The sequence below is a fragment of the Thermochaetoides thermophila genome (genome assembly GCF_000221225.1).
Source record: "Thermochaetoides thermophila DSM 1495 unplaced genomic scaffold scf7180000011816, whole genome shotgun sequence".
In the NCBI taxonomy this organism is placed as follows: Eukaryota; Fungi; Ascomycota; class Sordariomycetes; order Sordariales; family Chaetomiaceae; genus Thermochaetoides; species Thermochaetoides thermophila.
The window spans coordinates 1,849,365-1,872,866 of record NW_006383032.1 but is presented as its reverse complement, the minus strand read 5'-3'; the positions used below and the strand labels follow the sequence as shown (position 1 = coordinate 1,872,866).

Here is a 23,502-nt window from a genome sequence, read left to right as displayed (position 1 = left end):
TTGGAGGGTTGCATTTTTTTTTAATGGCCCACTAGGGTGGAGATGTGGAGTATGGGTGATGTCTTGAAGGAAACATGAACTATTGTGGCAGCTGATCATGGATATTGAGTTAAAGATGTTTTTTTTCCTTTTTGGGGGGGGGGCGAGCGGTTAATGATATTAATTAAAGTTGACTGCTGTCTTTGCAGCTCTTGATGAGATAACTCTCAGCTGTTGAAAGAATGGTAAAACTCGGACATCACACCTTTGTTCTGTTTGTGTTGTCTATCACAGAGGCCTGTATTATGCAGCTTAATGCTTGCAAATGGTATTAGATTACTTAATTTGGCGAAAGGTTGACAAAGTTCTGACATCCAGTGGAATCAAGGTGACTTCAGGTGCTGTCCACAAACATTAAGAGAACGCTCTCAGTTGCCCCCAGCATAGCACCGTCTATAAAAACCGGCATAGTCTCGTAAATAAAAGGGACTCATGCCAGAAAACAAGGCTACTACTTAATAGCCATCGCAGTTCTTACGTCACGAACTTGGCGAGGAGGGCTTTGGCTGTCAGCCATCTCAAAGGTTTGGAGATATCTCATGCGCAGGCCATTCTGGCAGCCCACAAAGCCTCAGCTCAAGCCACAAATGACACAGTATCCTTCTTTACCTGATTCTTCCCTCCCGCCGAGAACCCTGTCCCCTCCCGGCGCAGTTCAACCAGGCCAGGTTGAATCTTATCCTTTTCCTTTTTCTCTTCGCTTTCTTTAGCAGGCTTTTCTGTCACATCAGTATCACACACAAAGCATCGTACCGTCCCATCAGCCGCAGATGGCTTCATGAATTGGCCGACGCAGCTGCGGCAGAGGACATGCCCACAAGGCTTGGCTAGCATGGCTTTAGATGCGTTGGTTAGGGCTTTTTTGCAAGAGGGGCAGATGCGCTGGAGTTGTTTCGTTTCGGAGTCGGTTTCTTCGGTGAATTTGATGGTTATAAGACTGTGGAGTGAGTAAGGGTGAGGGTTGTCTTCTGGAGCGGCAGGACAGATGGGTCGAGTCTTTTTATTCTTGGGTTCGGTACTGCGCGAGTCGGTCGAGGGTGTCGCGGCGGGAGCCCAGAACGGTAGGGATGGCTTTGAGGACTGAAGAGTACATCAGCGGGCAGCCAGTTGAGTGACACGAAGGGGTGGGCGACGCTCACCTTTTCTTCTTCGATGGCTTTTCGAACTTTTATCCTCTCTTCCTCGGCAATACGGGCAAGCTCATCGGCATCCAAAGAGAACTTGCGCTTCTCGCCCCTCTTTTCGCCGTGACTCTGCCCGCTCTCACCAACTACCCCATTCTTCAACGGCCCTGAACGCTCAAGGTTGTCCTTCCCAGAACTCTTAGTCTCCCTCCCTGCCTGCTGTATACTTAGTCCCAACTGCGTAAGTTCAAACTCCCTAATGGCCCTCTCCCTCGCCTCAGCATCCCTTCTAGCCTCCTCTTCCAGCCTCTCGCGCTCCTCCTGCTCCCTCATCTTCTCCAATCGTCTAATCTCTTTCTTTTGCGCAAGGATATTCGACAAGGCGCACTCGCGACAGAAAATGTCGCCGTACGAACATGCAACTGGGTCTATGGCGGGCTCAAGACACAGCCAGCAGGATGCGAAGGGCAGAAATGACTCGCGCGAAAGGCGGGCTGAGGATGAGCCCCAGGCGGCGCGGGCCATGGCGCGCTCGTGAGAGGTAAAGATAGGCCGGCTGGTGTTTCTCTTGCCTGGGCGGTCAGTATGTGCTATTGGAAAGCTGACATGACAATTGAACTTACTATGAGCCATTGTGACTGTTGTTGGATGGGGAAGGTTGGAGGGAGAAGTAGATATAGATGACTTGGTGACAAAAAAGGGGCTCCTGGAGTCACGTCTCGAAAGTCCAAGAAGCTCAAGATCAGTGGAGACCGGCAGTTGGCATGTCTTGGCACTGCGGGGGATGGGGAAGCTGACCCTTGTCGCTGATGCACGCAGCCTGCAGGCCCTTCTGGAAAATCGGGTACATGAATAAATCAACTCGTCAATTGCATTCTTCACCTTGATACCATTGCCCGAGTCTTTTTTCTGTTTCCGTTCGTTCTCTCTTCATGTCTTTTGTTCTCCCCAGGGGTGATTTGGGGCCGAAATCCTGACAATTGATTCCAATGGGATGAGGTTCTAACTTGCAATTGAACACTCTCCCACAATGTCGGCCTCATCGCCGGTCCCCCAGCGGCCCAGCCTCTCATGGCAGATAAAGTCAGCCCTGGTCATGGGAATGACCGGCGTCATCTCTCGGGTTTTTCTGTATGGCTTCAACAAGGTCGAGGTCCACGGTTTGGACCGTTTTTTGGAGCTTTTGGACAGCCGCAAAGACCCCGCGAATCGAAAACACGGTCTCCTGACTGGTATGTTGTGTTCCCATTGACTTGAGGTTACATCACTGACCGTTCCTCAGTCTCCAACCACATCAGTGTGTAAGTGGCTGTCGACGCAGTCACATTTCAACCACGACCCCAATCTCACACTCTCCTTTCAACCAGTGTCGATGATCCCGTAGTTTGGGGTCTGCTCCCTCTCACTAAATATGCCTTCAATCCGGACAACCTCCGCTGGACCCTCGGTGCGGCCGATATCTGCTTCAAGAATAAGTATGCTCCTACTCCCTTAAACATTTCCTTGGTGTCCTAACTCTCCCAGACTCTTCGCGTCCTTCTTCACAGTTGGCCAAGTCCTCCCCTGCCATCGCCTCAAGCACTCTCCCTACGGCGGACCCTTTCAGCCTGCCCTAACCCAAGCCATCCGCCTTCTCTCGACCCCCAATCCTCTCCTCTCCTCTAATTCACCAACCTCACTACCCCTAACGTATACCACAGACGGCACAGACACCCACCCATCACCCCTCTCCTTCCCGAAACTCCGCCGCCATGCCTGGGTTCACGTCTTCCCTGAAGGCTTAGTCCACCAACACGCATCGACCGACCTTCGCTACTTCAAATGGGGCGCTGCCCGGCTCATTTTAGAGTCTGACCCGGTGCCTGATATCGTGCCCATGTTCATTGATGGCACACAGCGTGTAATGCCAGAGGACAGGGGGTTCCCGAAATTTTTGCCCCGGATCGGAAAAAAGGTACGGGTGGTGTTTGGGGAAGTGGTGGATTATGAGAGGACGTTTGGGGATTTGAAGAGGCAGTGGGATGCGCTTGTCGAGAGGGAAAGGAAAAGGTTGGTGAAGGAGGGCGGGGAAAAGGCAATGATCTTGCTGAAGCAGATGATGCCGGGAGAGTTGCCAACAGATGAGTTGAAGTATGGAAAGGAGGCGAGGGAGATTAGGATTGAAGTTGCGAGGAGGTTGAGGGAGGAGGTGTTGCGGTTGAGAAGGGAGTTGGGTGGGTATCCGGAGCCCGATCCGTCGTTTGCGTTTGCCGAGACATGGCGGCCAGATGATGTTATTGGGGCGAAGAAGTATAAAAGCAGGGTCGACGGGAGTAATATTAACCAGGACTGAGATCTAGGCATTAGTATACAGGCGTCCAAAAGGGGGAATGAGAAAATCAATTCGTTTCCAGACGATATAGGTCTTGTGGGGGTTGGGGGGCTACTCATTGAAAAAGGGGTAAAGGCGTCTGAATTTATCTCAAATTACCACGGATCACATTCTCCGGTTTATTCAAGACGCTTGTGTTTGACAAGAGTTCTAAATGACCATTATGAGAAGAAAAATACCTCTAAACATGTGTATCCCAAATGCTATGCGCCATATAGCCCATGCCTCATGCCCCCTAATTATCCTTTCTCGACCAGTATCTCCTCTGCCAACACTTCCCTTCATCATACTTCCTTCTATCATGCACCATGCCATACTATCCCTACCTCACAGCCAACATTGCAAACCCCATTCCCCTCTGCGTTCCCATCCCATTCCCATTCCCCTGCCCGTTCGGAATAATCCCTTCCATCCTATTCTTCATATCCGACCTTCTCCTTTCCCCCTCCACGATCCCCTCTACGATCTCCATCAGCAACCTGGCCTGCCCCATCCCCGTATCCTTCCACGCCGTCTCCAGCAGTCCCAATGCCCACTCTCTACACTTTGCCTCCACGCCCGGCGCACACCCAGCCACTTTAATCTCAAACAACAGCGTCGGGACCCCCGCAAATCCAATGACTGCTCCACCATGGGTACGGTCAAAGATTGAACAAGCCCAGTGCTTTGGTCGTAAGGAGGGATGGCGGTAGTGAGACGGGGTCGAGACGAGGATATCACGGGCTAGACGAGATATCACGGTCAATGAGGATTGTATCCTCGCTGGCGAGATCAATGCATTAGGAAAAGAGGTGGTGTTTGTCATGGGAAACCGAAACGCAGCCTCAAGCAGCATCTGGCACGTTAAAATACGTGCCCAGCGGTAGTGATTCCATGTTCGGGCGACAAACATGTCAGAGTAGACATGGTAGGCGCCGTCGAAGACGGCTTGCGGAGGGACGGGGTCAGCTGTAGGGGAAGGGGCGTAGTTGGAGAGGAGGTCTTCTGTTACGGTCCAGATGTTCGTGTTTGTAGTGGAGTCATTGCCGTTTGTGTTGGTGTTTGTGTTGTGTGTTCGTACCTGGTCTTCCCAGGCCGCGAGAGCGTCGTCAAGTTGAAGGACTTCGTGAATCACGTTTGCAGTTTGGGGGTCGCCATCCATTAAGGGTTGGCTGTGGACTCGGGCTGAAAGCTTGACGAGACGGAGGACAATAGGGAGGAGCTGGGCGGCAGGTTTGTCTTCCGATGATACGAATCGAGAAGCGAGGTCAATCCATTCGAAAATGGATTTGGGGAAGGCTTTGCCATCGGAGAGAATGCCTTTTGGAGTAAATGGGATGGCGAGGGTCGGCTGGGGGGATGAGTGTTGTAGAGATCGCTGGACCTGGGCTAGGATGGTGAAGCACATCTGGATAAGGCCGCGAGCACCTCCGTTGATAGATGGACGATATGAAAGCACTGTGCTCAAGATTGCTGCTCCGCCCATGACATGCGTTCTTGCTGGGCCTACTGGCTCGTATGGATTACTAACAACCTAGGAAGGCTTAGTCAACGTTCAGACGCTCTTTAAATAGTGCAAGCTCACTTCGTACGTGGCCATCATGACGACGGCACGTAAGATAACCTCAAGGTCTATATCGGTGATATTTTGTATCCTCGATGAGATGCTGTGGAGAGCACTTCCATAATGTTGCCTCGCTAACGTGTTCAGCTCCCTGTCATTATGTAGGTTTGCCTGGGCAGAGAATCCCACAGCCGCCATGATATCTCGTGTCTCGGGCGAGTGAATCCATCTGCGTCCTTGGAGTTCTTGGCCAACCTTGGGCTCGTCTGGCAACCCGATTACATAGTGTTCGAGATAAAATTGGATAGCCTTTTCAACAGGCGTGGCAGAGATTTCTTTAGGTAAGCTCTTTCCAACCCCCTCAGTTGATAGGCGGTTTTTTGCTGAGACCACTGCGCCCGACTTAGACTCGGCATCTGCATCTGCGGCGGAAGGGCCTTGTGCAGGTGCAGACGTTTCCCTCGATCTCACTGGTGTTGTTAAACCCCATTGGGCGTGAGCCTTCCGGATGACCTTATTGCTCTCATCTCGAAACATGAGAGAGATTGGGTCCCGGTAGCCAGGACATGGCTTGCGAGCCCGGATACACTGGGTGCATCCGGGGGATACACGGTCACACTGGCTCGAGTCAGTGCCTAGTTTGTGGAGAGGGAGAGGGAGATGAACATGAGCAGGTTAGGTTCAAGATCCGATGCAAAAGCCATGCAGGGTGTGTAGACGTCACAGATAACATCCTTGTCCGGCCTGCCCTGTGAGAAGATCGAGAACAAACGGCGCCAAGGCGGGTCAAAGATGAAATGTAGGATAAGCATACAACTGAGAGAAATGGTGACACCACATGGGCAAGAGAAACAGAAATAAGCTTACTTTTATACGTCTAATGCGGCAGTTTTCACAGCCCTGCGATGCCTTGCCACAGTAGACCATGGCTGGCTGGAGGAATGCCCGCGTTGACGCGTTGACAAGGGCGATCAGTGAATGTGACCACACGACCGGAACGGGCAATCAGCTCGTCATCAACGGTATCCCGGCCCACACACAACATGGGGGGTCAGGTCACTCAGCAATCGGCTCGCGGATTACGGATCGCGGAGTAAGCGGAGTCGCGGGCCTGCTGCTCGGAAAGTCGGATGTCTCTCCAGAGCCCCAACGTGATGACGCGCCAAATTCCCGTGCTACAAACACGTGTGCCGATTAGTTAACCCAGGAAGGTAAGCAAGCTGTCGCGGGAGGATCTCTGTCGGATCTCGCTCAGATTTGATAGGAAGATGCGTGTCCAGGGTCCAACAACCACACCGAGTTGCCTAATGTGTGGGGGATGGATCTGGGGGATGTGGATGCATGCCGCACAATACCATGCAGTGCCTGGGATCCTGGGCTGGCGATGTTGCACTCGAGCTGTCAACTGTTCAGCTGGAGTTGCGTTCGTCGTTACTGCCACCTGTATGGTGTGGGATATGTGGCGTTCCGTACGAGGGCAGCATGCACACGCCCACCAAGGTTGTGGAAACGTGTTACAACAGCAACCCGGGGGTGTGGTTCACGTCGATATCGGCTGTGATTATGTCTGTGTCTGGGCGTGTTTGTGTGTTCCTGGCTTCTCTGGTTGCACACTCGCAGCTCCGCAGCGGCCCGGTGAGAAACAACCAGTTTGAACATAAGAGTGCGGGGAAAGCTGTGTGGTTAAGGCTGCTGCGAGCTGGGTGAGGATGACTTGGGAGCTGCCGAGCCACTGGCAGAAGCCAATCTAGCGTGCCATTGCGAGCCCGGCGAGTGACAGAGAGTGTGTCGGTGCCGAAAAGAAGGGCGAGCTGGCTGTTGTATAAACTTTCGAGTCTCGACGCGATCCTCGAGCCTCTTCACCCGTCTCGGACCCCAGCTCCTTCAGCATGCATCTCCAGTGCACTGAACAGTGGGTACCGTACCTGTGAGACCGCGATGTTCACAACATTCTGAACAATAGGATCAACTGCCGGACGAGCATTTGATCTGCCAAGTCCCCGGGACGCCGAATTAGCACAAGCCACCTACTTGGCGCTACCGAATAGGTTTATCAGGGTTAGGGTTATGGTTGCCACATGGGTTGAATCTAGATACACAAAAAAGGGCGATTGTGATGTTGAGATACTCATTGCCTGAGCATCATGATGATGGGAGCACATGTAATCCGTATCAATGTCCCACTGTTTGGCCGACTCTTGTTGGTCAAGCTCCTGCAAAGGCCTGCGCCCTGTTATTGGATCTTGTCGAAAGGCAAGGGTGAAACTGAACGACTGGTTGATATGGCGTTCCAATCCCTTGGATCTGATCCGTGCACTGGCCAGAGCCACAAAGCCATAAGGCAGGCCAACTTTGAATCGGAAGCTCTCCGGCTTCGACATGCTCTGCATCCGAAGTCGAACAGGCTGCGAGACGCAGTGCAAAAATCTAACAATACAGGTATCAGCCACACTATGAGAGATCCTGACGTAAATCTACTTATCCAGAAGTAGGATCTATGTGCTGAATGCTTCAATGGCCTGAGATGCAATATCCCAGAGCTGGACATAGTCTCTTGTCCAGGTTGGGCACAGAGCAGAGCCAAGCCGGGTCCGAAGATGGCCACCTGGCAGCCTTGAGTCAGTTGCCCCGCTATCAGATTTGGTGATATTGTAACCATGAATGACTGTGTTGCATCTCTCAGCGAGAATCGACAAAATAGTTTGGACATCCTTCATCGACATTCTAGATGGTCAAACAGAAGAGATGCATAAGAACCAGATGATGGCAATGAAGTCTCCAGGCTCTGGCCCCCCCCCGTGGCTTATGTAAGCAGACCAGACGCTCGGGCCGCACCAGGGGTTTGACCACCCACACATCCACGCTCACGCCCACAGCCCACACTGCTGCACCTTGCCTTTAGGTTTGCCAAGAAAACTTTCCGTAGACTGTGGGCCTGTGGGCTGGCAAAGCACGCCCAAAATCAATTTTCTGCTTGTGCTCGAGGCCAGAACCTGGAAGCCCAGCGAGCACTCTGCTTGTGTTCCAGCAGAACGACTTCCTTCAAATCCCATCTTTCGCCCCAGCGATCCCACGAGCTCACAATTCTCCTTTCCGTTTCCACGTGCCTCGAGCAGCGTCTTTTGTCTCCCTTTTTTCCCGCCCGTCCTCGCACGTTTTTCGCAGTTTTCCCTGCAGCCAGCTTTCTCCGAGCACACCCCTCCCACACTTCCACTTTCATCATCTCTGTTCCGTTCCCACTTTCCACTTCCCACTCTCCCACCAACAAACAGCCCAGAGCCAGTGCCCCAGTGCCCACTGCTGCTGCACCCACATTGTCTGGCCCCACCCAGTCCAGTGCTTTTGCTCATCCACCCATCCGCTCATTTACGCCGACTAGGAGCTCAGTTGAACCGACTGTATGCCGCCCCCAATTCTCCAATTCCTCTCTGGAATCCATCACGGGAAGCCTTTTCCCAGCCAACTTAACTCTCTGCTAACCCTGTCCCTCCAGCCCTATCTCCCATCTTCCAAATCCGATCTTCGATACTTCAGCCCGATACCACACCCCCGGGCACTTAGGAACGCATCCTAGGCTCCGCTTTCTTACCTCGCGCACCGAGTCGAAACCTTGAATCCCAGCTTTCGATCTCACCCAGCACAACCACTCCCACTCCCCCACTCTACCAACCACCGCGCGCCCATTCAAGATGGCGACCAACGGTAATGTTAATCACGACCAGTACGCGGCTGCCCCGGCCCAGAAGACTGAGGCGCCTACCGCCAACAACACCAACACCGAGAGCTCGGCTCGCGATCTCCCCAAGGACGAGGTCGGTTGGTATTTTGTCGAGCAGTACTACACAACCCTGAGCAAATCCCCCGAGAGGCTGCACGTGAGTACTTCCGCTGCCGTCCTAGGTACCATCTGGATTGTGCGACTGACCATCTCGGCAGCTGTTCTACGGCAAGGGATCGCAGTTCGTGGTTGGCCTCGAGGCTAAGGTGGTTCCTGTTTCAGTCGGTCGTCATGTAAGTCGTGTGCCCATTTTCTTCCATTGCTACCCAACCCAAACCAGGGACTGACCCATCAAAAACAAACAGGCCATTCAAAACCGCATCAAGGAGCTGGAGTTCCAGGACACCAAGGTTCGTATCTCCAACGTCGATGCCCAGGGCTCCGGCGACAACATCGTCATCCAGGTCATCGGCGAGATCTCCAACAGGGGCGAGGAACCCAAGAAGTTTGTCCAGACCTTCGTGCTTGCCCAGCAGCCGTCTGGCTACTTCGTGCTCAACGACATTCTGAGGTATCTCGAAGAAGAGGTGGAGGAGGAGCCTGAAGCTCCTGTTGAGGAACCTGCGGCTCCCGCTGAGCAACCTGCCGCTCCTGTTGAAGCTGAGGCTAAGTCTGAAGCCCCCGCTGCTGAGGAGCCCGCCCCTCCTGCTCAGGAGCAAACCCAGCTGGACACAGCCGCTGTTACCGAGAAGCTCGAGGAGGCTGCTGCCGTTGAGACCCCGGCCGCTGAGGCTACTCCTGCTCCTGAGCCCGTTGCTGAGGCTCAGGAGAAGCCGGCTGAGGAACCTGAGGCCAAACCTGATGTTGAAAAGACCGTTCAGGAGATTGCTGAGGAGGAAGTTAAGAAGCCCGAGGAGCCTAAGGACCCCAGCCCTACTCCTGCTGCTACTGCTGCTCCGGCCCCTGCGCAGGCTCCGGCCCCGGTTCCGGCTCCGGCTCCTGCCCAGCCTGAGAAGCCGAAGGAGCCCCCAAAGCCTATGTCGTGGGCTAGTCGTGTGGCTGCTACCGTTCCTCGTCCCGCTGTTCCGGTTGTTCCTAAGCCTGCTACCCCGCCCACGCAGGCTCACCCTCGCGCTCCTGCCCCTGCGCAGGCCCCGGCCCCTGCTGCTCCTCAGCAGCAGTCCGAGAACACTCCGACCCAAACCTCAACTAAGGATAAGGATTCCGGTAACGAGTGGCAGACTGCCGAGACCAAGCGCCAGAACCGCCAGTCTCAAGCTGCCGCTGCGGAGAAGGAATACACCATGGCGTATGTCAAGTCCGTCACCGAGAAGGTCGAGGAGGGCAAGCTGAAGGCTCACCTTGAGTCTTTTGGCGAGCTGGTGTACTTCGACATCAACCGTACCAAGGTAAGGCCATAAAGTCGAGCAACTGCTTCATGGTTCGCACTGACACCGATTGCTTCAAGAACTGCGCGTTCGTCGAGTTCAAGACTGTTGCCGGCTACAACGCTTGCATCAATGCCAACCCCCACACCGTCTGCGGCGAGACCATCTATGTCGAGCAGCGCCGTCCAAAGGCTAATGCCTATGGCGGCTCCAACTACAACGCCCGTGGCTCCGGTCGCGGCGGCCGTGGTGGCTATGAGTCCACTCGCACTGGCAGCTCCGGCGGTCGTGGTGGCTTCAACCAGGCCCGTGGCCGTGGCGGCGGTCCCCGTGGCAGTCGCGGCGGTGCCCAGGCCGGCACTGCCTAATTGGCTTTCTACCACGCAAGGCATGCAAGCAAAAACACAGTGTCTCTTTTGTGCCGTCACCTCCCTCTCCCGTGTGAAATGGGAGGATGAAGCCAAGATGGTCTTTTCTTCTCCCGTTTCAGTTAACTGCGTGACTGCCTTTTAGAGAGGTGGCATTTTTCGTTACGTACTTTCGTCCTTGGGCATCATTCTGGCTGGGCTGGCTGGCTGGTAGGTGGTGTGGGTTTCTGAGGGCGGAATTTCGGAGTAGGCAGGAAAAAGCGGAAGGGCAAATCGGAGGGCAGGCATTCATTTCGATTGACTTGCTTGGTTGGCTGCGTGAGTCATGGAGTAACGGGGTTTCCAAAACAAAATGCAATGATGATGAGTTAGGAAAAGGATTTGGCCTTTCACGCGAACACTACAACAAACTCGTCCCACAAACAAAGAAGCAAAAAAGAAGCATGGTTATGTTTCTTTTTGATAATGGTTGTGTTTCCGGTTGTTTGATTGATGGCTTCCTTCGGTCATGGTGCTGGGTGGTGATTGACGATGATAAGTATGAGTCTTTGGTTTTTATTCAGAGTACTGGATGGGAGAGCTTATACCAATATCCTTTCTCCCCGAACCCCTTGCCTCTTCTGTTCTCATGAACACTCTTATTCAAATCACTCCATGTTTCATCACATGTCTTCTCTCATGTCCTCTAACTTTCTTACCTGGAATCAGCTCCATCCAACAGCTTAGCTACGACTTGTTGGGAAGAAGGGGGAGGGGGGAAGGGACTTTCGATGAAAAGATTGAAAAAGCCGCAGATGCTTTCCATTTTCCTACACATACAATCTTGGTCACACTTAACAGTACATCAACCCGGTTATGTCTACAGCAGGACGCCCCAGGGCAAAAAAAAGTTTGAAGGAAACTTGTCTAGAAGTGTCGAAACCCAGAAGGGATGGAGCACGCCTCTCGCTTTTGATCACGCAAGGCAACCTGCCTGACGCTCTCTATCCTTGCCGTTTCTTGCTAGATGCAGCATGAATGAATGTACTTGTGGGAAATTACGAGATAAAAAGTTTACAGGGCTGAAATACACTCCTTATAGATGAAGTGTATGGATTAAGGAAGTCTGTACAGTAACCAAATGGCTTTAGATGTGCGAATAGTGTAGATGAATAGGAATGATTAATGGACTGGTTAAACAAGATGTTCAAGTAATCTTCAGCTTGTTAATACCTGTTTCTTTTGGTTCATGCAGTGAAGCGTGTGGTCGCCTGCCTAGAAATTTGATCCTACTGCTTCCCCCCCTTTATCGCTGTCCAATGATGAGTACCTATTACAAGGATGAGGCCTCTCCCTGCTCATACCTTAGAGGAATAAGTGGGATCTGGTATTCCAGGCTTTGGTTCTTTTCGTCTTTCAACATCATTGGGATCTGGGAGAGTTGACATTTATTCTGATAGCTTCTGATAGCTCTCTTCTCGGTAGCTAGTATGCCTGGTCTATGGCCCGATATGCTCATAATAACTGCCCCTGCTTCTATCATCACTCATTCTTAGATTGTATCCCATGACCGTGCCTAGAGAGTATCGGATACAAGATGTAATGCTTCAATAGAGGATCTACTAGGCCAGTTTCAGATACTCGTCAGCTTTTATAAGTGGATTCCAATACCTGACGGATACAGGCAAAAATAGAGTCCCAAACAGCTGATCGCTGACTTTTTTTTTTTGCTGACCAGTGAAAAAGGAATTGATACCCTCATGAAGCTATTGGACATCTGACCCAGCCGCGTCCTGTCTTTGATGTCTAAGATTATCAATTGAATCTTAGTTGAATATTTGTGTTTTGGATATCCTAGGAATGAGGTAATTTGAACCTGCGGTCCGAGATAGGTAGGGATATTTCACTTACATTAACTTTGACCACCCGGGTTCTACATGTTTATGAGGCAAACGTTATCTAGACAGTTGCCTATCTACCACAAAAGATCTAGCACCCATAGCGTTGATGTACTCCTGGCTCTGGAATTGACTCAGAATCAACAAATCAAAAGAATGTCATTCTACAACTGTGCAGTTTGATGTACCTGACAGGATCATACCACTGAGATACTAGATCTGGTCAGGCAGTCGTCAGTCTGTCATACTTATAGAGCGGGTCGGACGGCCTTACCGCGCGACCGGAATCGGGGGAGAGGAAGATGGAGCATGGGACCGGTGAAGTCCGAGTTCCCTCTCGACATACCTATGCCCATCATTACAATGGCCAGGCATTCTCTGCTGGGGTACGTGTTACTGTTGAGGTTGGTTACAAATCACCATGAATGTACCGGACTGGCGGATCCAGGGGCTACGATTACTCAGGACCGTCTTCATATATCCGAATTGCACGTTGAACATCCCCATTTTCATCCATCATTCGGGCCCAGGATCTAAGGCCCTTCCTGAGATAGATGAACCATTACCCCCGCCTTGGGCTTGAGGGGTAATCAACAACTACTGGGCTAAAGCGGCACGAGCGGATAAAAACTGCAAAGAGAGATCTCCACGAGCAATGGCGATCATCTATTGATTCGACTGCCATGTGAATGATTGTCAACCGAGAGAGATAGGCACATGTCTCAACCGATACATGCGCGCGAGAACTCTTCCAGACGCCACGCACAAAAGTGGCCTTTCTTGATCCCATTCCGGTTGACCTATGCTCGAGTCATCATCGAGTCCGATAACGCTCTTCCAGAGTGGGGTTAAAGTTCGTTTCTTGATAGTTTTCGGTCGTCTCCCGTCCAATCTCTCCCCTCAAGAGGCCGGCACCGGGTGGTTTATGGCACTGAAAGTCTGCGCACAGAGTGTGAAAAAACAATGGGACCTCAGATACACCCCGCGCGAGGTTTTATCCTCCGGTGCTTTCAGCAGCCACGGCCATGCTGCTTCGGGAATGGCTTCATGACGTATGGTCGTAGATGAAACGGAGACCCTGCGGGATGGGCTGGTGTTTCTGGCACAAGGCATACGTCAGTGGAAGGGCGTGTGGTGGCTGAAGGCTGGGTATGCGAGGCGGGGGAATTGATCTGTGGGAAGATAGTGGGCGGGAGTAAGCCTGGGATGAAGCGCGGACCACGGACTCGTGCCGATGCCGAGCTCAAGAAGTGTAAAGACCGGGCTGCCGTTCCGGAAGGGTTGCAACTGGCACATCCAACAAGCAGCAAGCACCGGGGTTGTGGCCCAAAAGGGTCAACTTTGCCCGGGCTACACTACACCAACGATGTAGCAGAAGCGTTACTGATGGCAGCTGAGCATGCCATCGGCCATCTATCTGGTGGTTTACGCGTCACGGGCCATGGCGACACTGCCGGAGCCGCACCAACAGCGATTGCGGAGAAGGCTTCTCTCCACCACCAGTGCCAGAACAGCAGTTGCTTAACTCTTCTGGCGGCAAAACCAGGAAACCTAATTGCTGGCTGTTTGTAACATCATGCGAGAAGCCGGTGTGCAGACCGGCAGACCGAACTGCCTTCCCAGTCAGGCGACGATCCACGCGGTACAATGTTATCCACCCTTCATTGAGCACTCAGCTTGACATGCCTCTTTCATGTACACGTACCACATTGGTCGTTGGTGTCCCGGCACGGGACACAGGAGAGCGAACGGGCGGCCTGTCACGACTGGGGAAGGGGAAGATAGAGTGGCGAGCTGGCAGATGGCAGCAATTGGCAGCAAAGAAGACAAGCACAAGAGCGACGCTCCCCTTACCGAAGATCACGAAGACCCAGACGAGGTTCACTCCCACCTTCCTAAAAGGAATATAGCGCTCTAACGGAATTCAATGGTCGGGACCCACCTGTGCCCCACCAAACGGTTCAGCCTTGAAGAAGGAATGACGGCGCGCATGCCGAGAAGGGGAAGCAACCTGCACTGCTATGGAGAGAAAGGAAGGCAGCAAGGCCGCTCTGGAATTTCTGAAATAGCTGGCCGCCAAAGCCGGGGATTGGCAAGTTTGGGCCTTTGATTCCCCGTTTCTTACATGTACGGGGAAACGATCCGTTCACTGTGCTATGGATCAGATCCCTTGCCGCCGTCATGTACCTGCCAAGTTCAGCTCGTCATTTCGAGAAGTGTCCAAGTCTTCTTGTTCTGCGTGGATTCGGGAAAGGACCCTAGTGCAGTGCAGCGAGAAGCCAAGAGCCCGGAATGTTCACCTGGATCTGCCTTCTGGAAAGAGTGAGGGCGTGGTGTAGGACGAGAACGCATTGATGAGGTTGCAGTGTGTGCGCCATGAGGGCTCGGCTCCGTTTCGTACCGTACTGTAGAACGTCTGTAGAGCTCAGTAAGATACAAACCACCTCTCACAGAGTATCGAGCTGCAGCGCGGAGCTTGGGAACAAGTTGGGCATGGTGCTGGCGCAATCGGACTTCTCTGTCTCAAAATAACACCTTCGAACTGTCATTAGAATCAAGATGGCTTCACTGGCCTAGGACACATGTTTCTTTCACGATTGTTGGGTCCGATTCGGCCCACCTCCGTCACCCAACCCTGTGGCGCCGTGGACAACCACCTACCCGGAACAGCCTAGCCTGGCTTGTGCTCACTACCCGTGAGACCACTCCCGCGCACCTTGATTGGCGCTTCCGGGCGTTGCAGCGCGCCCATCGCCCGACAAGGCGGGGCCAGCCCGGCCGGGATTGAGACGACATGCAAGCTTGCAGCTTGAATCGGGGACTACTGCAACAGATTTGGCATCCAAACGGGGTTGGGCAGATGGTGGGGGGCTTGACGACGATGAATCACGGATGCCGCAACACCACATGGTTATCACTCGTAATATATGCCAGACAGGAGTGCCACAGCCGAACGACGGCCTTCAGGGTCGCAGAGATGTGCAGAACGCAAATGAACTTTGATGGCCATAACTGCCAGCCGTTGCAGTGCTCCAGTCGGGTAAAAGAGAGCAGCCCGGCAGAGCAGAGGAGAGCGAACAGAGCTGGCTCATGGCTGCCACCTTGCCCTCGTTCTGTGTACGACGACGTGGTTCATGTACCTGGTCGTGAGGCGGCGAGATTAGGAGTAGCGCAGATCGACACGCCATGAAAAGGGCCATTTCGAGTACGTCAATCGGGCACTTAGCGGTGAGGTGAACGGAGGTTATTGCAGTGTAGGGAGCTCAAGGTAAGCAAAATCGTAGGCAAAGGACATAGAGTGAGCACCTCCTTTGAGTTCCGAGTCCGAGCACTGTGCGGATGGCTGAACATGCTGTGCGAAATGGCGGGAAGAGCCATCATTCCCATGTCTTTCGAATTATGATAAACACTACTAACCTTGATGACATTGCCCGCATTGTCCGCTTTACTAGGTCCCAACAAGACAGGACGTGTAGATTGTAAATGGGGTATCATGAGAGAATCGATCTTGAATCGATCAGGACATGACACTTAGCATGGGGTCCAGGGATCTGGTTCCCAGTGTGCTTAAAAAAACCACAAGCTGGCAGGGGGCTTAACGCTGCGGGCCGGGGTCCCTGCCATGAGCCCATGGCGCCCTTCAGCCCCTTCAACTGTTGCCAAGCACCCAGTGACCCATTGCCCACCTGCGTCGCTTGCATCGACCTGCTCCTACCACGCCGACTCCATCTTTCTCCATAGCACTTACCCAGGCTACCCGTGGGTCCCATAACACCCCGGAACGCACCTACCACGGACTCCTACCTCCTGCCCCAGGAAGCTACAGTTAACATTGTTCTTATTACTCACTTGCTGGGCTCTTTCCGTTTGGTGCACCCTTCCATCTCCATCTCGTCGTTTCTATTATTTCCTTCCTCCACTAAGCGAGTGGAAGTCGCTGCTTACCTTCTGTTTTTCTGCCTTTCTTCCTTTTTCCTTCGATCCTGTCAAAGACCTCGTGGGACAGCGCCCTTTTTCATCGCAACCCACGATCCCACTTCTACTTCATCCATTCCACCTTTTGCTCATCCCCATCACGGTTTCATAGCGCCACCCGATCGCATCCGCTCGTTACAGAGGGTACCTACCTACTGTACTGTACCTTACAGGACGGACAAAGGACACAAGACAGAGGACAGGACCCGACCGTCTCACGTCTCACACTTAGTTTCTGCTCCTGCCTTCTTCAAATTCCAGACGCTCATTCTGCATTTTCATTCCATCCTGCAGTTGTCTGTGGCACTGCAACACACGCGCGCAAAGAAACACACGTATCGCCAGCTTCCAGTCTCACCCAAGTTTTCTGATTTGGTTGACACTCATACGCCTATCCCAGCTTCGAACCCCCACGCCTGACGGACCACTTCTCTCGCTTCAGCTTCAGTTCCTTGACTTTCACACTAGTCTGTTATATCCTTGCATGACAGGCCTCCCTTCCTTGGCAGCCTCACTCGACGACTGCTCAAGGACTATTGCGGAACACACGCTGTGTGTATGGTGACGCCGCACGCTAGTGATCGAGGTGGAAGACACAACACCCTACTGCTGACGACAGCGCTCCGGCATCACGACAGTTCCCGGTCACTACCGTCGGGGCATTCTACTCAGTCAGGAGCGCAAGGGCCGGGCATGACGTGCTGGAGAGATTCGGACGAGGACAGGCGGGACTTAGCGATCACAAGTACGACACATCATCATCTTACGGGAGAGGGGGGAGGGGGCGGGGGAGCTTGGGATCGGCTTGGTTCCCAGCATCGACCACGCCGCCGCCGCCTAAGGGGGCAGCCGCCGCATAGGGACGCCATTCTAGGGAAGTCTATTGCCCAATGGCGCAGAGATTTGGCGATGCTTACTCCCAGCCCAGCGCCGGCGGTGATGCGCCGCCAGCGCGCCAGCGTCGCATGTCGATGGAGGAGGACATGTTCTACCGAAATATTATGACCTCGCGGCCAGCGAAACCGCCAAGTTATGAGACTGCCGTGAGATCTGCTCTTGCTGCTCAGCGGAAGGCTCAGAGTGCTCCCCAAACGCAACAACCCGAGGAGGTGCTCCCGCCATACTCGACCGACATCCAGCTAGAGGGCGTGTTCATGCGCAAGATGGAAATCGAGGAGACGACTAAGCGAGCTGAGTATCGTGACTGGAGAATGGTTTATGTCGAGCTTCGGGGGACGATGTTGAATGTCTACTCAGTCAAGAAGGAAAGAGGATGGTGGGCGTCAAAACATGACGGCCCAGACATCTCACCAGACAATCCGCCCTGGGTGAAGAAAGGGTCATTAGAGAGAGCTTACAGCCTGCTCTATGCGGATGCTGGCATTGCTGCTGACTACAGGAAGTACGTCTTTACTATGTATCCGGGAGGGTGATGGTCCAATTACTGACCGAATTAGGCGGCGATATGTCATCCGTATGAGACTAGAGACAGACCAGTTCCTTTTATCCTGCGTCGAGCTCAGTACTTTTGTTAAATGGCTAGACGGGATTTTTGCTGCCATCAACATATCTGCGCCCATCGACGAGCGCGACTTCCCGAGAGATTTCAGCATACCTCGCGTACAAAGGATACGATGGCTGCGCGGACAACGACCCCGGCCAGAAGACAGCATAGGCTTTCAACGGTTGACCGAACAGCAACAACGAGAAAGCGATGAAGACGACGACGATGCAACCGATGGTGGTGACGACGGTGGGGAACCGCCCGACCAGGGGGGAAATACTGGAGGAGCTGCGATCTACGGCCCGCGAACCGACCATCCCATCGTGGGCAGACTCTCGACAACGTCGTACCCCAATGAGAATATCGATCCTGATACCGGCAAGTGGCGGCCACAACATCACTGGACTCCGGTTCACGACCAGCTCTATGCCCGTCTCTGCTACGCCGTCCTGCTGTTCAAGAGCCCACGAAAGAGCAATTACATCGTCAACCGGGGTAAGCGCTGGTACGTCGATTGGGAGACGGGCAAAATGGTGCGGGTTCTGCCGCCTGCCTATGGCGAAGTCGACGTCATGGGGCCATGGCAGGTCATTAGGGCCGAAAACAGGCTTCTTTAGCAGGGCTGCTGTGTTTATCTGGCATGTGGCCGTTTGTCATATTACTGGTTTCTCTATGTCTTAACACATCACGGGCGGTTCTTGTTTTCTTTTCTTCTTGATACCACAGTAGGGCGGAGTTTGGGATAGGCCGGAGCATCTGGGCAACAGTTATGAATGGGTCATTGTCTTCTTTGTGTTGCATTATGCTTGAGCATGGCTGGCATCGGAGCGGAACGGGCGGGTGCCGGGTGAAAGCATATATAGCTATACCATGTACCACTGTTGTTTTTGCGTTCTCTTTGGATACCTATGGAGAAAGGTCCATGTATGGAAAGCTCCAGGGAGCAAATACATGCATCTGTTTGATGTATATACCTGATGCAGATAACTCAAGTACGTTAATCACACTCTGTTTAACCTTATGATTTTGTCCGTAGCCGTTCATTATATTTGCTGAAATCTCAAACCTTATGCTATCGCAAATCGCCCGCCAACGCCAAATCCTTTGCCGACCCTCCATCTGTCCGATACCCAAACTCTGAGCATACTTCACATCATGAAACCAACATCCCTCCGCCCAGCAGGCCACTTTCTCTTATCGTAATCTCCATCTCACCCGATTTTTATGCTCCCTTTTCTCTTGACCGTTACAACAAAACAGATTAGTAATTCCGTTCAGCTACCTTCCCTCCAGCACTCCAGCCGCACATTGCCTAACAACCCGATCGCCTTCCCTTGTCTCCTCCCCAAGCTTGTCAACTACCTCGGCCAGCAGCTCACCGGCGCCTTGCACATCGCGGGCTGCTTGCTCAAGGGACGCAAGGAGTGATTCTAGTTCCACGCGCTGGGCACTGATTTCAGCCCAGAGCTTCTCGTTCGTTGATTGCGTTTCATCGAGAGCTTTTTCGAGGCGGGAGTGTTGGTCTTTGAAGTGAGGCCGCAGGTGGGAGGATAGGACTACGGGGGCGGGGAGGGTATGTGGTCTGTTGGGGTTGTTAGCTCCGGGGTTTATGGCATGAGGAAAATAAGAAGAGAAGAGACGTACGGAACGGGAGGTTCGGTGTTAGGGTCGTGTGCTTGTCGTCTGCGTCCAGCGTCGGCTACGAGGGCTTCCAGCTCGTTCAGGCGCAGGACGACGGAGCGGTTTTGCAGGATGGAGTCGAACTCTTTCTGTATAGCCACGTCTCGTTAGTATTCCCAATATTGGCATATCTTTCAAAGCCACTAGTCCCCTGAAATCGGGCAGCTGACACCCAGAGCGAAAAGGGCTAGACGAACCTCCCACAACCCTCCCAACCTCTCCACCATCTGTCGCCGCACAAACTCCAACGTCCCCGGCGCCTTGACCGCCATTGTCGGGAAACAGCTTGCGAAGTTGTCTTTGTTGATCTTGTCCAGCGTGTGTTTCACTGTCTGAGCGAACAGAGCTTGTAGACGGGCCGCGCGTGGGCCAGGAACGGGAGGAGGGGCTGATTGTTGGGGCCGGTCGGCTGGTGCTGCTTGTTGGCATTGAGTTGTGGGATTATTGCTGGTAGTTAGTTGCTGTGGTGAGGGTGAAGAATTGGCAGTGTTGTCAGAGGAGGGTGCTTCCGCTGATGATTGTGATGATGCTGATGTCGTTGGTGCTGCTACTGGTACAGGGGCGTCGCGCATTTCGACATCTTCGTCTTGTCTTTGCTGCTGCTGGACAGCAGGAGGTGTCTGACCTCCTGCCATTGTGAAGAACTAGTTCGGATTCTCGAGGTGTGTAAGTGGCGATCTGGTAGACTGGAGACCGGATGTTCGGTGTTTTCGGCGCCGGGATGGAGATGCTGTCGCGTCGAGTCGCGTGTCCAGAGCCGAAGCCACAATCGCGTTCAGGGCTGAGCCTGCTTTGAATGCTCGGCGGGGCGTAGTGCGCCACGGCGGGGCCCTTGGAGATCGTGCACAGACCTTATCTGAATCTTGACCATAGTTCCCCCACTCTCTAAAAGACAACTTCTGGACCTGGGGATGGAAATCTATCAACGAGACCCAACCTCATGTCTGGTTCTCAAATTCATGACTTGACGAGAACCGAGCTGTAATTGCGAATCGTGAATAGGTATTAATTATTGTGACAGACTATTCGATTATTCATACAGCAATCAGTTGTGAGCAAAGCCCGGCTCCTCCGGAACTATCGACATACGTGGTTACTGTCACGGACTTGATTTGGAGGATATCTCCGCTTCAGGTTTCTGATTACCACATATCAAGTCTCTCAGCGTTCGTAACATTACATGCATTAGATATCCAGACACAGAGCTAAATGTCTCGAGAGCAACTCCATCCCAACAGATGGGAAACGACCAGGTGATAGGGAGCAAAGAAGTGAGCAAGTCACGGAGCTAGATCAACACAAACCGAAACACCTCCATCAGATAAGACACCGATCGAAATATTGACTGGCTAGTGCATTGAACATCCTCCCAGACATCGAAGGAGAACAAGTATCAGACCGGTATGCTTTTCAGTCTGCTACCTTAAACTTAAGAGTCCTGCAGCATACATCTTTCTGTTGACAGTTGACTCTAGCCGAGTTTCGGGCGTGAGTGTATGGGTGCCTTTTCGTGTTCTCGACATTTATCTAGCGGAGAAGATGCCACTATGTCAGGGAAGTGGGACAGCAGCGCTGTCAGAACGGTCAGTGCTGGCCAGAGTCGCGGGAGGGATCATGCATCTCCGCTTTTGGCTTGATGACTCGTCCATCAAAGTTCCTGGTTGCCTTGAAGACGCGAGGGTTCCTAAACGGGGTTGGCATTGTAGAAGTCACAAAAGGCAACGACTCTAGAGAAGTTAGCTGGCGTCGAGTCCAGCTCAGTATCTAACTTCATGGGATCCGGCAGCTGGGGAGCTGGAGTCGACGGCCGTTTCGGAGGGCGCAGGGCAATCTCCTCGATGTGCTGATCGGCAGAGTCCAGGAACTTGCGAATCTCGTCTCGAGCTGCCGAGATAGCCTGGATAGTGTTCGAGTCCCGAAGCAACGCATTGTAATCCCGGTGGATACTACGCGTGAATTCCTTTGTCTTGCTTCAATCTCGGCATTGAGCGGGCTATTGCATACCGCTTTCTTCCACACACCGAGCATAGACTGGCGCCATGGCTAAGTGATCACCGGGATGATGAGCGCATTGTTTTTTTTTGATCCGGCACGAACCATACCATTAAAGGTCTTCGTCCGCTTCAACTTTGCTGCTGAATGCTGCACCTGGCGGTCAACGAGGCTAAATGAGGAAGCTCCCCGTAAATGTGGGTGCCGGGCCATTGTCTGACGGAATTTATTGACCGGTTTTTCTAGCACGAGTGCCAGCTCATCCAAAATATTGGGGATGAACACGTAAAAAAATTGTTGCCAGGGCATGGAACTCAGCAACATATTTGCAAGGTTTTCCAATTGATAGTATAGTGACAATCCGTATATAATGAGGCAACTTGGCTGAAGTTCACTCGACCGTGAGATTTTTTGAAAACACCCCTTACAGCATGTTAGTTCAAAATTCTCACTGTCATAAGTGGCTGATATCAAATGAAAGGACATACTCCCGGATGCAAGCAGCACGGAATGTCACGCAAGCCAGACCATTGTCGTCCCTGTGAGCTGTCCAAGAGCTCATCGTAACCGAAGCTTGGTGACTGATCATCCGGACCCATTATTAAACAAGGCAATCTCAGCATTGAGCACCGCTTGGCAGTGAGCAAAGACTTCCGTGATACTAGCAGAAAAGTCTTTGGAGACGGTCGGATAAGTGATTTTTCTAAGGTAGAAGCTCATTGCATACTTTTTCAAGATCATGGATGGCGGTGTTGAGGAAAGCCTGCTCGATCTTCTTCATATCCTCCACAAGGTTCAAGGGCTGCGAAACAACACAACTTGAAAGATATAGGACGTCAAACAGATAGCTGAGATCTTCAAGGAAGCTCTAGCAAGTGACGGCCCGCCCCTTCTCAATCGAGGAGAAAGCATGCCTTTGTAAAGCTGGAATCTCAGTGTTGTCGAGACTGAGAAATCTTTGAACAAAATCATCCTTCTTCAATTCAAGGCAACTTTTGGTACACTCTGCCGGAAACACAAACGACCGGAAGCTTCTTTACGATCTCCACGTGGTTACCGAAGGGCATGGTGGGATGGAACTCTTCGTCGTTCCAAGCCGCATTGTCCTGGCAAAGTTTGAAACGAAAATTGGTGAACTGGTTGTTCGGAAATGTTGAAATCGAAGGCTATTACTCTTTGTTGCCCTCGGCAAATGGCCTGGAACCTCTAACCTGGGGTAGTCGTTGTGGTATTCGACACAGACTTGCTTGACCAAATGCTTGAGCGACTTCAGCTTGCTCTTCATTACTTCAATTGCCGTTTCTCTTCGATCATGACCTTGCGCAGTTGTGCGCGATAGGCACAAGCACGTAAAACATCAAATGGCATAAGCTTTAAAAGCATCAAAACAGCTATGTTGATCATCAACTCAATATCGAACTTATCCCAAAGGTCAAATCAAAATCGAAGCAAACTGGTAAGAGCAAACGATGACGACAAGATGTGAACGCAACAATATGTGTCACTCACTTCTGTATGACTCAGTTTCAATGTCGCGCTAACGACACAAATACTCAGCCAATGAGAGCTGGTGGGAGTTGAGATACGGTCAGGAATGGGTTAGTAGAGGAGGGAAGTGGAAGGAGAAGCATAAGAAGGAACAAGCAGGGAAGAAAGGAACACGGTCAGGTTGCAGAACGAGCGTTTGAAGGAAAGGCATTGGCAGGTGGTAAGAACAGCCAAAAACAGAGAAGAGAGATGCAGAAAGCGGAAAAGGGAGAGGGAAGTCGATGGGCCACGGACTGTGTAAGATATCGAAAACTTATAGGCAGGAACAGAAAAATTCGGGAAACATGGCGAATTCAGAATGCAGAATTCGCTTTAAAACTGGAATGGTGAAATGACAATGAGAATGATAATGTGGTCAAAAGGATATAGATGTTT

At 52.3% G+C, this 23,502-nt stretch overlaps 7 protein-coding genes across 7 annotated transcripts; 3 read left to right on the top strand and 4 right to left on the bottom strand.

Annotated features, from left to right (window-relative positions):
- Positions 1 to 319: 319 nt before the first annotated feature.
- Positions 320 to 1,796, bottom strand: CTHT_0026000 (uncharacterized protein; the record flags this gene model as incomplete). The annotated part of the gene is made up of 5 exons (XM_006692997.1): positions 320 to 346; positions 518 to 592; positions 649 to 1,119; positions 1,179 to 1,735; positions 1,787 to 1,796. The coding sequence occupies 5 exons, from the start codon at positions 1,794 to 1,796 to the stop codon at positions 320 to 322; spliced, it is 1,140 nt and encodes a 379-aa protein (XP_006693060.1).
- A 397-nt stretch (positions 1,797 to 2,193) lies between these two features.
- On the top strand, positions 2,194 to 3,495 carry CTHT_0025990 (acyltransferase-like protein; the record flags this gene model as incomplete). The annotated part of the gene is made up of 4 exons (XM_006692996.1): positions 2,194 to 2,395; positions 2,446 to 2,464; positions 2,531 to 2,638; positions 2,688 to 3,495. 4 exons carry the CDS (start codon positions 2,194 to 2,196, stop codon positions 3,493 to 3,495), a joined length of 1,137 nt encoding a protein of 378 aa, XP_006693059.1.
- Positions 3,496 to 3,856: 361 nt separating this feature from the next.
- Positions 3,857 to 4,921, bottom strand: CTHT_0025980 (uncharacterized protein; the record flags this gene model as incomplete). The annotated part of the gene is made up of 1 exon (XM_006692995.1): positions 3,857 to 4,921. The coding sequence occupies one exon, from the start codon at positions 4,919 to 4,921 to the stop codon at positions 3,857 to 3,859; it is 1,065 nt and encodes a 354-aa protein (XP_006693058.1).
- Positions 4,922 to 8,766: 3,845 nt separating this feature from the next.
- CTHT_0025970 (uncharacterized protein) lies at positions 8,767 to 10,551 on the top strand (the record flags this gene model as incomplete). Its single annotated transcript, XM_006692994.1, has 4 exons — positions 8,767 to 8,952; positions 9,014 to 9,088; positions 9,161 to 10,204; positions 10,264 to 10,551. 4 exons carry the CDS (start codon positions 8,767 to 8,769, stop codon positions 10,549 to 10,551), a joined length of 1,593 nt encoding a protein of 530 aa, XP_006693057.1.
- Positions 10,552 to 17,293: 6,742 nt separating this feature from the next.
- CTHT_0025960 (uncharacterized protein) lies at positions 17,294 to 18,524 on the top strand (the record flags this gene model as incomplete). Its single annotated transcript, XM_006692993.1, has 2 exons — positions 17,294 to 17,805; positions 17,861 to 18,524. 2 exons carry the CDS (start codon positions 17,294 to 17,296, stop codon positions 18,522 to 18,524), a joined length of 1,176 nt encoding a protein of 391 aa, XP_006693056.1.
- Positions 18,525 to 19,185: 661 nt separating this feature from the next.
- Positions 19,186 to 20,222, bottom strand: CTHT_0025950 (uncharacterized protein; the record flags this gene model as incomplete). The annotated part of the gene is made up of 3 exons (XM_006692992.1): positions 19,186 to 19,489; positions 19,552 to 19,676; positions 19,785 to 20,222. The coding sequence occupies 3 exons, from the start codon at positions 20,220 to 20,222 to the stop codon at positions 19,186 to 19,188; spliced, it is 867 nt and encodes a 288-aa protein (XP_006693055.1).
- Positions 20,223 to 21,271: 1,049 nt separating this feature from the next.
- CTHT_0025940 (uncharacterized protein) lies at positions 21,272 to 21,628 on the bottom strand (the record flags this gene model as incomplete). Its single annotated transcript, XM_006692991.1, has 2 exons — positions 21,272 to 21,533; positions 21,609 to 21,628. 2 exons carry the CDS (start codon positions 21,626 to 21,628, stop codon positions 21,272 to 21,274), a joined length of 282 nt encoding a protein of 93 aa, XP_006693054.1.
- Between the last annotated feature and the right edge of the window lie 1,874 nt (positions 21,629 to 23,502).